A 14,649-nucleotide genomic window follows, 5' to 3' on the forward strand; every position below is an offset into this window, starting at 1 on the left:
CTCATGTAAAAAAATGGGTCTCACATCTATTATTCTAGGCCGTATCGAAGTTCGGCATTGAATATTGCGGAAAAGAAAAGAAAAAAAAAAGGAATGAAATCAGACTCCCAACACATCAGCCTTCAAAAGCCTGTCTACCGGTCTCCGTCCTCTCCAAAGTCAACTCACGGATGGCGAAGCAAGTGAGCAGCCCAATTCCAGAGATGACAGTCATGGTGATCCATACGGTTCTTGTTGCATCGGTGTACACGTCAAGGATAACCAACTTCTCAACTCTAGGTAGGTCTAAAGTCTTCAGGGTTGGGATCATGCTTATAGCCGCATATCCATCTGCCAGGCCTTTTAGCGGCCCCGGTAGGTTGACGTTCTTGATCTCGGCAGCAAACTTATTCGCAAAGATACCCGAGCCTAGCGCAACACCTATGACGGCGCCCAGCTGACGAGCAAAAACAAATGTCCCCATAGCAATCCCTGCCTGTAATTCATCGCTCGCAGCCTGGACGGGAATCCCAAGTCCTGGGAAAAGGATCCCTAATCCAAGAGCAGCAACAACTTGCAGACCCACCCGATCCGGAACCGAAGTGTGTGAATCATATAAAATAAACAGCCCCATTCCCACCGTCGAAAGGAGCCATCCGGACCAAGCTGCCCATGTGTATCGGCGAATGTATTCAATTGCGAATGCTGTAGCGACCGCGCTAATTGAGACGCCCACAGAAAGGGGTAACGCAGTGATGGCACCAGATATGGGTTCTAGCCCGAGAGAACCTTCGAAGTATATTGGAACATAGAACACAACCGTGTAAAGAACGAGCCCGTGTAGGAATGCTCCGAGCAATGCACCCCAGCGAGTGGGGACCGTAAAAAGCCAGTAAGGAAGCAGAGGCGTTTTCGAATACCCTTCGTACACCCCGAACGCAATCAATAGCAGTATCCCAAATACTAGCGGCACAACCGTACCGGCAGAAGTCCACCGGTACAAGCTCCCAGCCCACGTAATAGCCAGAGCAAAGAGCGTGAGGCCGGGGATAAACAAGGCTATTCCAATCCAGTCGACTTTGGCGAATTTAGTTCTCAGCGATTCCGGGATTGTCTTTAAGCGCAGAAATAGTGGTACCAGCACAACAGGGAAAATTAGGATTGGCAAGTTGATCCAGGCAATCCAGCGCCAGGAAACAAGCTCTGCGAACATACCGCCAATCAACGGACCAAACGCTGAACCGGCAGCCCAAACAAAGCTCAAGATACCCAGATAGAGCGGACGTTCTGCGAGCGTGGTGATATCAGTGAGAATTATTTCCGAAAGGGCTTCTAATCCGCCTCCACCAACGCCTTGGACAGCACGGCCTGCAATCAACGTCTTCATGTCCCTGGAAAAGCCGATGATGAGCGAGCCAACGCCAAACAGAACAATGCAGCAATATAAAATTTGCTTGCGGCCAAAAATATCCGACAACGCAGTGTGAACCGGCTGAAATAGAATCGAAGTTAAGAGGAACGAAACCCCAGCGCAGAATGATTCAAGTGTTGTTCCCCCAAGTTCCTTTGCAATGATCTATCCTCAAGCAAGACACATATTAGGATCAACACTGAAAATGGATACATATCTTGGGCCTATGAACATACCGGAAGAGCAACCGAGAGACTGGTCGCGTCGAGGGCACTGGCAAATGCCACAGTCGCTAGAGCGAAGAAGGCGAGTCTGAAAGGCCATCCTTTCTTCGATCTCTTCGTGGGGTCTGGGGGTTCTTCGATGTCAAACTGCGAGGACGGAGGCAGTATCTGAATTTCATCCGAAAATCGTTCAGATACCTTCAAGGTAGGTACTGGCGGAAGCGGTTTGGACATCTTTGCAACCAGTTATGGGCAATCAACGAGATCATGTCCTAAAAGGGGTATCTATGTTTTCCTTTTAGTTTTGAGACTTGGACCATCTTGTTAATAGGGAAAATGAAAGATCAAAATCTAATGCAAAGTCGTGGCGCAGGTATCCATGGCAAAATCCCCGTATGGATTACGCCTACAACATTTCAAAGGAGAAAATGCGCCGTGTCTAGAATCCACATGCATAGTTAAGGCTATACAGAGACATTGTCCAAACAGAGTTACACTGTTTGATCCACAGGGGGCTTGTACGAAGGGGTCCGTTGAAGAAAGCTGTAATACCGACGGTGGCTGTCGCAAGTGTCAGGATATTCCAGGATATCGTGCCATGAGGACGAGTTCCTGTAGGAACCGGCCACATTAGAAGATTGCTGTGTTTCGTAGTCGGCAGTCACACCTTTTGCCGGGAAGATATGGTTGCACCTTAAGGGGGTGTCCATGGCTCTCATGTGGCAATGAATGGGGGTAAGGCCTAGTCGAGCCTTTCATCGTTCAATCAAATCGCATATTCAACACGTTGGAAGAGAATCTTCACTTAGTATACAACTCCACAACGTACGAACGTTGTCCTGTGGATGAAAGCCAATGTCCAATGTCCATTCTGAAGTGCCGATTCCAATTCGGTCGGGAGGAAGTAAGGCTGAGTTCGGAGCTTTAACTATTTCGAGTTTAAAACCCGACCATTCCGGATACTCTAAAACATGGCGCATCTTTTTAGATGTCAAATACTCCGTACAGAAAGGCAATCTATGTATTCCAAGACGTAATCGGGGGCCATAACCCAGCGAAAGAAAAAAAACAGTCATTCTACGATCTTCAATCGGTTTCACTCCTGCTTTTCGGGAAGAGCAACAAGACGAGGTATCAAAAAATAGTCTCGCGAAAGCCTGACAACGGCCCCTCGATCCATCACGCCGCTCTGTAAACGAATGTATTCGACAAAAATGAGATAGTAATATACCCCGAATGCAGTAAGAATATGCCACCTAGATGAATCGTTACCGTATCGCCCAAAAAAAATAGGGCAGGAGAGAAAATACGTCCACCCTTACCAGCTATGGAGTTCCAACAGCATTCCTAAGGGCATTCCCAAAATTTGACGAATGCCTCGAAGGTCGTCGCACGAAAAAACATCAACCAACCACAGAAGAAAGCCGGCCAAGAACGTAACTGGATTCGAAGAGAGTCAGCTCAAAAATTTTGTACCAGTGCAAGTAATAGAGACACCCAAGTTACCTGATCCTACGAGAGCAAGGCGTTTCATTTCTGATCGAATGGCTGCATTTCCGACACCACGTAACAACCAGGTACATCGCGCGGCCACCACGATGACCATAAGGGCAAAGCAAACACGATGGGCCAAAGAGTTCTCCTGCTGGATGTGGAGAATAGTAATAACCAGTGAACCGGTAAAAAAGGAGAGGCCAAGCATCAGCTGAACCAGCGGCCTCAATCGAAATGCGAATACGGCGTAAATGACGGTGGCAGTAGCATATAGCATTGCCATTTCATCAACTGATGTCCCGCCATATTAGTAAACCTGGCCGCCAACCAACAGGGACCTTGCAGCAGACCTATCTGGGCCGGGAACTTCAGTGTAGAGTGGAAGGCTATGGATCCGACACCCACTCCTGCCAGCTGCAAATAGCTTAAGAGAATCGCGTAGTCCCCTGCCCGTCGTTCAGAGCAGAACAGGCCCCTCCACGCGAGATATACTGACAGATGTCATGTTAGACCTTGAGAATAGAAAAGCGGGGTAAGCTATTAAAAAGAAAAAGAAGAAAGAACTAACAATACGCAAGGTTTGACATTGTATTGACAAACTCTGCGATGTATGGTGTAACGATATAATCCTAACGCCAGCAATATGCCAGAGACACAGGTTAGCACATGAAACAATTTCAAGGAACTCATTGAAACCCAATAAACACGAGGGTGACCGACAAGCTCGCAGAAGCTGACATCAAGTTAGTCTTGGAAGCGTTCAAGAACCCAAGCTCTCCTTTCCGAGGAATCCACTCACTTCATTGTCGAAGTCCTTGGACTCCAGAAGCCCGCCGGGGGTGGGGAGGGATAAGTCCAACCAAAGATTGCCATCGCGGTTATCCTGTCGACCCAGTTGTTTGGAACAGGTTTCCAGGTATTTCTCACAAATATTGGTGGCCAAGATAGCAAGGACCAATCTTAAAAGTAAATCATGTGCGAAAAGGCACTGAGTTATAACACGAGGCTGTAGAAATTTGTCTCAACGCTCCATCAGCCCTATCAGGGACACCTTGCCTGTGTTTTACATACTGTTCACAACAGATCATCAAAACCCCATTCGATTGGCCAATCAAAGTACTGAAGACCCTGTTGGTTGTTCAAACCAGCTCCGACAGATTGACTGAACCAGAGGCCAGTTAGCTTGACTGCAAAGTTAACTGGTATTATTAAGGTGATAATGACGATGATGGTGGTGATGGTGCTGGAAAATATTAACCTCTTCATTATGACGGGCAGTGCTCTCGGGAACCCTGAACCCGAATCAGATATTCATCTTCAGGTGACTAACGCACCCAGCAGGCATACATGCAGACATATGAAGAACAGTGGACGGCTGAATCACTGCAGGGCATGGGAGCTGACCTTGTGGTCCGGAGACCTTCATAGAACCGTCCCAACGGACTGATGTTGGGCGGACGCCACTGCCAAGCCGCAATCTAAAAATAACTAAGTAACCAGCCAACTTTGTCCGTGACTTCATCACTATTAACTAGCTACCTCCAAAGATCTCAATCCTACAAAGTATGTGCAAAGCGATCCAGCTACCAGTTTACCACTGGCTCTACAAATCATTGGGAGAACTCTGCAGCGGATTTTGGAAGATTCGAGTCGAGAGGTTGGAGGCCGTTGTAACCACGATGTACTCTAAAGAGGTTGACAAAGGTTTGGATTCCCAGCCCGTTAGGTTAACCATCATCCAAGTCAACCATGTATAAAGTTAGCCCCGTTTGCGTATTCGAATTCTTATTCGCTTTTGGTTCTACAATCCTGAGCCTGTTGTGTTCGATCCGCCCCGCCCGACCACGGACATGGTTCAATATTCCCATCAGTTCCTAAGTACACACATACGCACATACTCCGTACGTTTGGTTCGAATCCACCTAAGATTCCTCAGTCCCTGCAATGTTCTCAACACGTGCACTTGGCCCTGCGTTGTGTGGATTTTTTGGTATCCCTGTGGCTGTGTCTAGGCTGCTGGAAATGGGCTACTCCTTAGCCTGACGGTATCCCTTAAGATCCGCTGCTGCGTGGACATCCCTGGCTCAGCTCATATACATACCCTCTAGCCAGATTTCGATGAAGAGACTTTTCAGTCAAGAAATCTACTTTCACAACTGTATTACCCTGTGGAGAGTAGATCTTCCGTATACTGAACACCCAAAAATCTGCTAGCTCTATAGAGGAGTTATATCGCCCTACAATATTGATAATATCACCTTTCCAGCACAATATCTGCAATCCTATAAACAGTAATGCTCCACTCAAAATAGGCTCTCCCTTCTCAAAGTCATTTGCAGAATTTCACTCCGAACTTCCGTTCGCGACACCCTCAATTTCCACTACATGAGCTTGCTTAGCCAGCTGCCGTCCGCGTTCATACCGAATTCCTGTATCACTGCCCTTCCAGATAGTGCCGAAGACCCTATCCCAGAACGAGAAAAACGGTTGGGAGAAATTAGTCTGTTGAGACCCGTTAGCCTTGGAAATCGACTCTTTACTCCTAATTCCAGGAAGCAAGTTTTCCTACCTTCATTCCCCAGCTTTGGTGATGGATATCGTGATACAGAGCATTGTTGTCTGTAAAAAGCTGAAGCGGATCCCACGGTAGCAGGAAGCCCGAATGGTCATCGACCGTTTTCAGCGTCGCGAAAGTGAAGAAATAGATACCCTGGCGTATGCTTAATTGAGCCACCCTAAAGGCGAGAAGAGAGCCGATCGTGTCTTGCACAAAGCCTTCTAGTGGATGGTTATATAGAGCACCAAAAGCATATGGCACATAGAGCTGATGGTGTTTATAGTGGAAGGTGCCTAGACTCTTTTAGGCGCTGGCTTCATTTCATATAACCAGATACTCATCGCCAGTGGTCATGGACTTACGATAGAGCCACCTATTCTTATGCATGCACCAGTGAATGCCATATTGCCAGCTATCGACGAAGAACGCCGCAAGAGCATATTGGAACGCGGGGATCTACGGAGTTAGGAGCAACGCCCTGTTGAACTAGGAATTGAATACCATGACTTACAAGAACATAGTAAATGGTCTTAGCAACCGCCACTTCCCACCCGGCAAATCCGACAGCAGATGCACATTGGGCTGGCAGCTTGACCTTCTCAGCAAGGCTAAGTAGGTCTATACCCGTGATCGCAAATAAAGACGGAAGATACCCTTTCCCAAGCTGAATTCTTTGCACCCACGTAGCAATATTCTGTTGTTCATTAACGATTTCATCAGGTTCGAAGTATGCCAGGCCAATCCCCACGACAACTTGTAACACATGTTGGATGAGGACGCCCTGGATGACATCCCTTTTGCGAATCCTATTTCGCTTCAAAAACTCCTCCGGGGTATGGAGTTTATATTTTGAGAGCCAGCCATTGTCGTCACAAGCTTGGAAAATTAGGGAAAAGAACCAGTAAACGGCAACGGGAAGAACGACAATAAGAATTTTGTCAGGGATGAACGGTATGAGAGATGAAGCTCGAATATCAGGGCTGCTTTCCGCCGTGACTATGGGTATCATTTTATTAGATGAAAATGTAAAGTTCATTGTTGCGATTTTCCAGCCCAAAGTTGGCAAAATAGTAAATGAACAATGAGAATGCCAATCAAAGTCTCTCAGAATCGAGTCTCCCGAGCAAGGAGATGAATTGCTGGGAAGAAGGTTACCTGTCAAAATATATCATGGTTGATCGTATATATCCGATACCATATATATATTTTTGAGCTCTCGGGGCAGTTCCCCCGCCCCCCTACCCAGGGGCAGCAGTGCAACATGATCAAATCGAGACATTCCCCGACTGCATCCCTTCATCTTTTTTGCAAACTCGACCTACCACTTCACGAAATATGCAGATCCGGCCCGCCGAAGGAAAAAATGCGGACCCATTGATTCCAATGAAGATTTTACTTCAACACGAAACGATTTCCAGCGGCAAACCCCGACACGTTGCGGCATGAAAGACTACCCTGGAGTTACTCAGACAATTGGACCCAATTCGGCCACACTAGAACTTGCTTTTCTCTCGTTGGATACGATTTTGTGGTTCACGGCCAACATGAAGCCCCGTCTCCCACGCCCGCTCGGATCGCAATCGAGTGGTAGTGCATTGATAGCCCTTCGGTGGTTGTATGCAGGATGCAGGGATTGCCAAGTCCAGTTTCCAATGCAGCCATCAGCCTTATGGAGTCCTCCTATTTGAGTAACGTTTGGGGCATTGAAAGAGCTGAGACGAGAATTATCCAGTGAGGATCCAAAATAAGGTAACCTAGAGATATTGAATACGGAGCACTGGATATATTATTCCAGAAGATATAGTCATTAGCCGCACGAGAAAACAAGCAGTTTTCAGCTCTAACCCTGTAGCTTGCATTAGATGGTCACTACTCAGCACGAATAAAAATTCAAGCTGCAATGAAACCTTTCATGGAGCCTAGGTCGACGGAAGGGCTATGTTCGATGGTGACATTCCTATTCCTTGCTCATACCTAGAAGTTATCCCTCAGCAAGTGCTTCAAAAGCGGGAAAGTTCATTATTTGTTTGCAACGACTCTAAACAAGCTGAGTTCTGCATGCTTAAAATAGCTTGTCCGTACGGCTGAAAGCCCGATGTTAAACTGATCAACACACTTCTAGCCTTGCAGATTTGTGTAATGTACATACTTTGTACTCTGTGCCTCGTAATGTAATTCTAGAAGATTTCCTCATCCAGCTTTTATTCGGCCCCACGAACAAATTGAATCTTCAAAAAGGATCAAAGTGCTGGACGTCACCTTGAGACAATCTTCTCTTTCCTCTATCCACTTCTTAAATCACCTCGCTCTAACATCGAATCGGTTGTAGAGTATGGACGGCAAAGTAAGTCGCACCTTGCTAAGTTGGGGAGCGTTTTGGGCTAAACAACGCAATAGGTAGCAGTAATTGCAGGGGGTTCTGCTGGGCTTGGGTGTGAGTTAGCATCACAGCTGGTGCAAGCTGGTGGGTATATCCAAACCTTCCCTTACAGTGCGCCATTGACAGCTGCTCCTCAGGTGCTGATGTTATCATTCTGGCTCGCAATCGCGAACGCCTAGAGGCCACGGAGCAAGAATTACTCGCCCTCCAAGTTCGGAAAAACCAAAAGATCTGCGGAAGATCAGTTGACCTTACGGATTATTCGCAGGTAACTTTCTTTAGATCCTACATTGTAGGTAAAACAATGCTGATGCCTAAGGTTTAGATTGAAGCGTTTGCTCAATCGCTTGATGTTTCCCCTGGATATGTCTTTTGCGTAGCTGGTGGTTGCGCTGAAGAAGTTGGCTTTTTTGCCGATATTTCATCGCGGGACATCGTGTCTTGTTTCGAGAAGAACTACTTCTCATCCGCGTTTGTCGCCCATGCCTTCATTCGGCAGTGGATCAACCAGCCCAAAAGGTCAGAGCCCAGGCATCTGATATTCACAGGGTCAACTGCTGCTTTCATCGCAATCCCAGGCTATGCGGCATACACTCCGACTAAAACAGCACTCAGAGCACTGGCTGATACCCTTCGCCAAGAGGTGTTGATGTACGAATCGCACGTCAACATCCAAGTCCACTGTTCCTTTCCAGGGACTATTTTTACCGAGACATTCGAAAAGGAGCAGCAGAAAAAGCCGGATCTCTGCAAGGAGATTGAGGGCTCGGATGATGAGAAAAATGGCATGACTTCCTATGCAGTGGCCAAAGGTATCATTGACGGTCTCAAGAAAAACCAATATTTTATTGCTCTAGACATGCAGACAAGGCTGTTGCTAAACAATATGCGAGGGCCAAGTCCAGCAGAGTCTTACGTATGGGATTGGCTCTTGTGCATAGCGGCATCGGTCGTATGGCCGATTTTCCGTCGTATCTTCGACAGAAAAACAAGGATATATGGAAGAGAAAGGGTGCAGAAATCTCGAGAGTAGGAATATTGTTAGATAGCAAGGCTATACTTAGGAAATGGAGACAATGATGCTGTGGAAGCGTGGACTCAGAAAGTAACAGCTGCCCCTGGGCTGATAGAACATGGAATACTCGGCGAAACGAGTCATTTTCTCAGAAGGAATAGGCCGCTGCCCAATCTCAAGCCCCGATTCAATTCGTTACTATGCGAAATGTTAGTATATCTAGCTTTATCATGCTATTTGCTGCTTAGAACGGGGCCACCGGGGTTTCCGAGCAACCATTTTTGGTAGAATAACCGTCGAATCCATGGTAATCGTGGCTAAACTTCCGTTGTCTCAAACCTTGTACGTATCCAGGCATACCCAAGCCGTCCCGACCCAGCCCGAGGATAAGATTTGGTTTCGGGCTATGAGGCGGGCGAAACCGCGATAACCCGTAAAAAAAAATCGCGATTGGAAAGCGTTATGACGGTGATGGATTCCAACTGCAGCAAGTGCCCCATCGCAGGAAGTTATGGCATAGCTGTGGCAGGCTTTGACGTATCATGGCCTTCAGGATGGTCGTACAACCCCTGCGCCGCTTCCCTTTGTTACACCGCAGCGTCTAGCCCCCTGCGTAGGGCTGGAAAAGATATCCAACAGATGTGGAGTAGGCGAACGTAGATTGATTGTATCATGGCAAGTAGGTGCTTGCGGGAGGACATAAAAAGCATACAGACCACCCGGCCTTGATGGTGCATCCTCAAATCACACCAGATCCAAAAACGCATCCATTGGGAGTGCCTAACGCCTGGACTCTTGATAGACTGCCATATCCAAGTATTTGAACATAATATCAGGCGTCACCATAAACCATGCTCGGAATTTCGAAATTCAGACGGCGCTTCCCAAGGGGAGGTATTCAATTCGTACGAAAAAGCGGCGCGTCGTTTGTCGAAGAACATAGCGTAATGCCAATTGAAGATGCAGACGAAGCAAAATTGGCTGTCTCAGATTCCAAAGCCGGGTCTCTTGAAAATGATCCACAGAAGGTCAATTTCACACGACCCGTCGAACCTCCGGTGGCTTTAGTTGAGAAGTTCCTCTTCTTGATTTGGAGCATTATGCTTGTTCTCACCCAAGTCTGGAGCGATTTCATCGAGAAGAGACCATTCCGATATGTCTTGAAGTCTGATATCATGGCCCACTATTTTGTAAGTATAACTTTTCATAATAGAAACAGCACTGCTGACATCACCCAGTTCCTCCCTGCCGGCCGACACGATCCTCGCTTTGTGACTTCTGGGCCGTACAGCCGGATCAATGTCAAGATGATCCCCCCAAATGTGACAAGAAGATATGAAGAAGACACCGATTTATCCACCTTCGAAGAGGTGGAGATCATCAACTGTGCCTCAAACAATTATGGCGGCTTCACAGAGTTGGAAAATCGATCGGGAGAGATTATCGAAACGGCATTGCAGCTGCTACCTTTCGCTCCCGCACCAAACGCTCTAGAACTGAGGGTTCGTGCTAAGTGTGCCGAGTACATGAGTTGCGATGCCTGCGTCACTGCGCCCTCTGGCTTCAGTACCAACAGATTAATCTTTGCCACGGTTGCCGGGGTCGCTCGCAGTCAAGGCCGAAAGCTGGTCTTTCTATGCGACCGAGACAGCCATAATTCTATGTTCACTGGTGCATTCTTCAACAAGGAAGCTGAAGTGCATAAATTTGATCACAACGACTTGACTGACCTCGAGTATAAATTGCGCATGCAGCGTGAACAAGACCCTTCCGCTTTGGTTTGTGTTGCTGTTGAAGGGATTTATAGGTGAGAGCGCGGTCCTGAAAACCCCCTGGGAAGAATAGGAATGTGCTGACAGCTGAGTTGAATAGCATGGAGGGATCTGTGTCTCCAGGTCCGGCATTACTAGCGCTCAAAAAAGTGTATAATTTCGCATTGTTGGTGGATGAAGCGCATTCATTCATGGCTTTAGGATCTGCGGGTCGTGGTTCGTTCAACCATTGGGAAGACTTGGGATACAAATGCCCGCTAGAAGAAGTGGACGTCATGTCCTGCATGTTTTCCAAATCGGTTGGGTGTACGGGAGGCTTCGCATTGGCCAACGGTGTCTTCGCCGAGGAGCTCCGGAAGCAGGGCGAAACCCTCAAAGAGCGCGGCGTCGAAACCTTGTCCACAGTGGTGCTTCTGCGTATTTTGAACCTCCTAAGCAAACCTAAACTGATCCGGCATCGTATGTGCTTGCTCCGCAAGAAATCGGAATACATCAGCCGCGCATTGGGCAACGCAGGGTTTCGGATCCTCTCAACACCCGGTTCACCAATTGTGTGCTTTCCCGTTGGTAAGATCAATTTTATCACAAAAACATCCACTTCATCAAGACTGACGAGGTGCCCACTCTAGGTACCGTACGGCAAGTAATACGATTCCATGCAGAGGCTTTGAAGGAGGGTGTTGCCGTTACAGGTGGTGTGCCACCTGCCACCCCATTATGGTAAGCACAGTCCCAAGTCAATGGTGTCTCTAGAAATCTGGGTCTCGATATGTCAAGAGGTCCATTGCTCACAACCAAACAGGTGTTGTCGAATTCGTGTCTGCATCTTCGCTACCACCTCCTGGCCGGACATTTATAAACTTTTGGGGACGATGCTCCGTATTGGTCAAAAGGTTGGCGTCAACGGTATCTCTCCCATCTCTTTTGACGCTGGTCTTTTGGCTCAACAGGATCCCGAGGATTCAATGCTGGAGGTTGAAAGCAATTCGGTCGACAGTGATATGCTTGACTATGTGATCGAGTTGAGCGGCTCGACCAAGGGCTTGGCTGGCAATACGGAAGTCGTGCGGACTGGCATGGAGAGTATAAGGAAATACGGTATCGGCCCCTGCAGCGCTAGGTGGTTTTATGGCTCATTCGACATTTTCATCCAACTTGAACGCCGGCTGGCCAATCTATACCCTAGTCTTGTCGCCCAGTCCGGTAAATGTCGAGGTAAGATATCTAACCCAACGCGCGAGAGGGCACGTGTGACTGAATGCGTGCTAACATCATATATTAGGGATGATTTGTGGCGATGCTGAAATCACGCTCGGTTCCACAGTGGCGGCACTGGTCCAGCCATGCTCATCCGGCTCGACCCTGAACCGAGTTTTCATACCAAATAATGCACCACACAGCGTAATGGCTGGTGCTCGACTCAACCGACCGTCGAAACAAGTTGCGGCTACTTTCTACAATGCGGTAGAAGACATCGAGCTGCCAACGGGTCACAAGAACGTTCATGCCACACTGTACTTTGAGACAGTCAGAAATGGCATCCCGTTAGACCTGCACACGTTTATCCGGAAGATCGCTCCGAAAGTCAAACGGTCTGGAAACCTCACTGGCGCCACGATCATGTTCGACGACCGGAACGGTTTAGGGATGGTCGGTCCTCAGTCTCTTGGGTATCTCAACCTCATGGAAGCAAAACATGGCGTGAACTTCCTCAACGACGCGCTTCGACCCTTGCAGTGTGAAGTGGAAGTCATTGTGGCCGGCTCGTGGTTCGATGCATTTGGTCACCAGGGCGGATATGTGACAGGCTCAGCATCCAAGGTCGAATGCTTGACGTGGAACACTAAAGCGTTCTTCTTTTCTACACCTCCAATGCCCGTGCAAGCTGCGATGTCGGACCGCATGTTGCAGGTTCTCTTGAACAAAGATAGCAAAAAGAAAGCAGTGGCGTGGGAGTCGTGAGTCGCGAGCCGTTGATCGGTTCTCTGGTGATGTCAAATTGGCCAATAGAGAAGAGCTGTCCTGTCTTGTCGATGAATAATTAGATTTGCGCTTTGTCTTATTACGTCCACCGTACGCTAGATAGTTAATCCGAGATTATGTCATCATTCCCCCTGAGCACGTTTTCAAAAAAAAAAACCACATCTTTGCCCGGATTCATTCCAGCCCTGTAACTAAATGTACTCCATTCAGAGTTGATCAAGCAGCTTTCAAATGCCGACAAAAAGGCCAAAGCATACCTTTCAGAGAGCTTTTCCAGCGTATGCTCATGCTGACTACAGAGTACAGCGAAATTCATTCTCTGCATCGTCAATTGAAAGGCGGAAAGATCAACGCAACCAAGGCGCCAAGCCTTGTGCAAAATTAAGCTTGACCGCAGCTAACCATCCAGACGATAATCTCCGCGATACGGAGCCTGCCGAGGGGAATACAAAGAGGGAACTTTGTTGCAGTGGGAGGTTCGCAGAACTTCTCTTTTGGCACCGGCAAAACAACACACCGTCCACTTCTGTAGCGATGACTTATTTTCCGGGTCTCCTTCTGAAAGCCAATCGTTCCATGAAAATGGATGGATAGAGTGCGAAAGAGAATCCTCCAGAACTACTGCGCCCATCATAATTACTCCGTACGGAGTACAGCCGCAGTTTCTCTTGGATGTGTATGTACTCCGTACGGAACGTTATCGTTTCGCAAGCAAGGCTCCATCTGCAAGGGTCCGATGCTGAGCGGCTTCGCTCAATGCAAGCGGGTTACCATCAACCGCTGACATGGATCACCTTGTCTCTGTGCGGTACGAAAGTCTTGGGCCATCTCCGGAGTCAATTTACCCCAGACTCAGTTACATGCCCATGTAGCACCTGGAAAGCGGGGACCCATCCTCCATACGATTGACCTGATCTGGTGGCAAGCTTAATATATGATGATCTCCCGCATGCAGAAACTCCTCCAGGCGGATCCACGAAAACGAGCGAAGCCATCAACAGTATCCCGATAATATAACTCGACGGTTTATCACAATGCGCCTCCTTTCTCTCTTTACTATCATAACGGCCGTTGCCGCGTTAGAGTGCGCCGATCTCGTTATCGAATTGACCCACAGAGAGACTTGCTCCCGCCCGACTCAGGCTGGTGATACGATCAAGATACATTATCGCGGAACGTTTACCAACGGCACGGAGTTCGATTCTAGCATTGGCCAGGAGCCATTGGAATTTCCACTCGGTGCGAACAAAGTGATTCGTGGGTATGTATTAGCAGTATCAGCTGGGGCTTGGCCCTTTGTGTAATCAGTATCTCTATGGAATTCGCTAATAAGAAAAATTTCCCACCCCGAAGCTTTGATGAAGGTGCCCGTAACATGTGTGTTGGTGATAAGCGAAAGATTACCATCCCGCCCTTGCTAGGCTATGGAGATAAACAAAAGGGACCCATTCCGCCCAGCTCGACACTGATTTTTGAGACCGAGCTTGTGGAGATCGTGGGTGTACCAAATGAAGGCAACTGAGGGGGTAATAATTAACACGAAAACTATCGATGCCATTCCATGAAGACATGATCCATGACGGTTGAAAGCAATCTAGACCTCAGGAGAACATCGACACGCTGTATATAATATAATAATATGTGAGACACGATATGGGGGTATGGATGGATATTGCATATTTGGAAGAATACCCAAGACTTAATTGAGGTCTTCAAATGTATGAAGAAACGTCAGGCTATGATCCTGTCACGGCTGCAGTCCAGGTGTAAAAGTGAATTATTCCTGGCTTGATCAAAACAATACAAGCATCGCCACTTCTCCGATAGGAGAGCA

The 14,649-nt window shown here is 47.8% G+C and overlaps 6 protein-coding genes across 6 annotated transcripts; 3 read left to right on the forward strand and 3 right to left on the reverse strand.

Annotated features, from left to right (window-relative positions):
- Position 1: 1 nt before the first annotated feature.
- On the reverse strand, positions 2 to 2,372 carry CIMG_01211 (uncharacterized protein). Its single transcript, XM_001247439.2, has 2 exons — positions 1,627 to 2,372; positions 2 to 1,555 (listed from the first exon to the last, which is right to left on the reverse strand). The coding sequence occupies exons 1-2, from the start codon at positions 1,846 to 1,848 to the stop codon at positions 116 to 118; spliced, it is 1,662 nt and encodes a 553-aa protein (XP_001247440.1). The 5' UTR covers positions 1,849 to 2,372; the 3' UTR covers positions 2 to 115.
- Positions 2,373 to 2,600: 228 nt separating this feature from the next.
- CIMG_01210 (dihydroceramidase) lies at positions 2,601 to 4,429 on the reverse strand. The gene is made up of 9 exons (XM_001247438.2): positions 4,367 to 4,429; positions 4,180 to 4,270; positions 3,908 to 4,114; positions 3,829 to 3,841; positions 3,677 to 3,737; positions 3,459 to 3,599; positions 3,121 to 3,399; positions 2,937 to 3,054; positions 2,601 to 2,870 (listed from the first exon to the last, which is right to left on the reverse strand). Exons 3-9 carry the CDS (start codon positions 3,979 to 3,981, stop codon positions 2,711 to 2,713), a joined length of 846 nt encoding a protein of 281 aa, XP_001247439.1. The 5' UTR covers positions 3,982 to 4,114; positions 4,180 to 4,270; positions 4,367 to 4,429; the 3' UTR covers positions 2,601 to 2,710.
- Positions 4,430 to 5,451: 1,022 nt separating this feature from the next.
- CIMG_01209 (C4-hydroxylase) lies at positions 5,452 to 6,701 on the reverse strand (the record flags this gene model as incomplete). The annotated part of the gene is made up of 4 exons (XM_001247437.2): positions 5,452 to 5,610; positions 5,678 to 5,958; positions 6,028 to 6,121; positions 6,177 to 6,701. 4 exons carry the CDS (start codon positions 6,699 to 6,701, stop codon positions 5,452 to 5,454), a joined length of 1,059 nt encoding a protein of 352 aa, XP_001247438.2.
- A 1,296-nt stretch (positions 6,702 to 7,997) lies between these two features.
- Positions 7,998 to 9,078, forward strand: CIMG_01208 (uncharacterized protein; the record flags this gene model as incomplete). Its single annotated transcript, XM_001247436.2, has 4 exons — positions 7,998 to 8,009; positions 8,063 to 8,129; positions 8,183 to 8,313; positions 8,371 to 9,078. The coding sequence occupies 4 exons, from the start codon at positions 7,998 to 8,000 to the stop codon at positions 9,076 to 9,078; spliced, it is 918 nt and encodes a 305-aa protein (XP_001247437.2).
- Positions 9,079 to 9,911: 833 nt separating this feature from the next.
- CIMG_01207 (uncharacterized protein) lies at positions 9,912 to 12,938 on the forward strand (the record flags this gene model as incomplete). Its single annotated transcript, XM_001247435.2, has 6 exons — positions 9,912 to 10,250; positions 10,299 to 10,867; positions 10,933 to 11,399; positions 11,462 to 11,552; positions 11,635 to 12,047; positions 12,115 to 12,938. 6 exons carry the CDS (start codon positions 9,912 to 9,914, stop codon positions 12,792 to 12,794), a joined length of 2,559 nt encoding a protein of 852 aa, XP_001247436.2. The 3' UTR covers positions 12,795 to 12,938.
- A 911-nt stretch (positions 12,939 to 13,849) lies between these two features.
- Positions 13,850 to 14,337, forward strand: CIMG_01206 (FK506-binding protein 2; the record flags this gene model as incomplete). The annotated part of the gene is made up of 2 exons (XM_001247434.1): positions 13,850 to 14,076; positions 14,169 to 14,337. The coding sequence occupies 2 exons, from the start codon at positions 13,850 to 13,852 to the stop codon at positions 14,335 to 14,337; spliced, it is 396 nt and encodes a 131-aa protein (XP_001247435.1).
- Positions 14,338 to 14,649: the final 312 nt, after the last annotated feature.

The sequence above is a fragment of the Coccidioides immitis genome (genome assembly GCF_000149335.2).
Source record: "Coccidioides immitis RS genomic scaffold supercont3.1, whole genome shotgun sequence".
NCBI classification, from domain to species: domain Eukaryota; kingdom Fungi; phylum Ascomycota; class Eurotiomycetes; order Onygenales; family Onygenaceae; genus Coccidioides; species Coccidioides immitis.

Excerpts from the sequence above, each read along its gene's own strand:
- CIMG_01211 (XM_001247439.2), bottom strand. The coding sequence starts at position 1,848 with ATGTCCAAACCGCTTCCGCCAGTACCTACCTTGAAGGTATCTGAACGA. Across the intron at positions 1,556-1,626 it reads GTCTCTCGGTTGCTCTTCCG|ATCATTGCAAAGGAACTTGG; the intron begins GTATGTTCATAG and ends GCTTGAGGATAG.
- CIMG_01210 (XM_001247438.2), bottom strand. The coding sequence starts at position 3,981 with ATGGCAATCTTTGGTTGGACTTATCCCTCCCCACCCCCGGCGGGCTTC. Across the intron at positions 3,400-3,458 it reads GAAGTTCCCGGCCCAGATAG|TTGATGAAATGGCAATGCTA; the intron begins GTCTGCTGCAAG and ends GCGGGACATCAG. Across the intron at positions 3,055-3,120 it reads CCTTGCTCTCGTAGGATCAG|TTACGTTCTTGGCCGGCTTT; the intron begins GTAACTTGGGTG and ends CTTCGAATCCAG.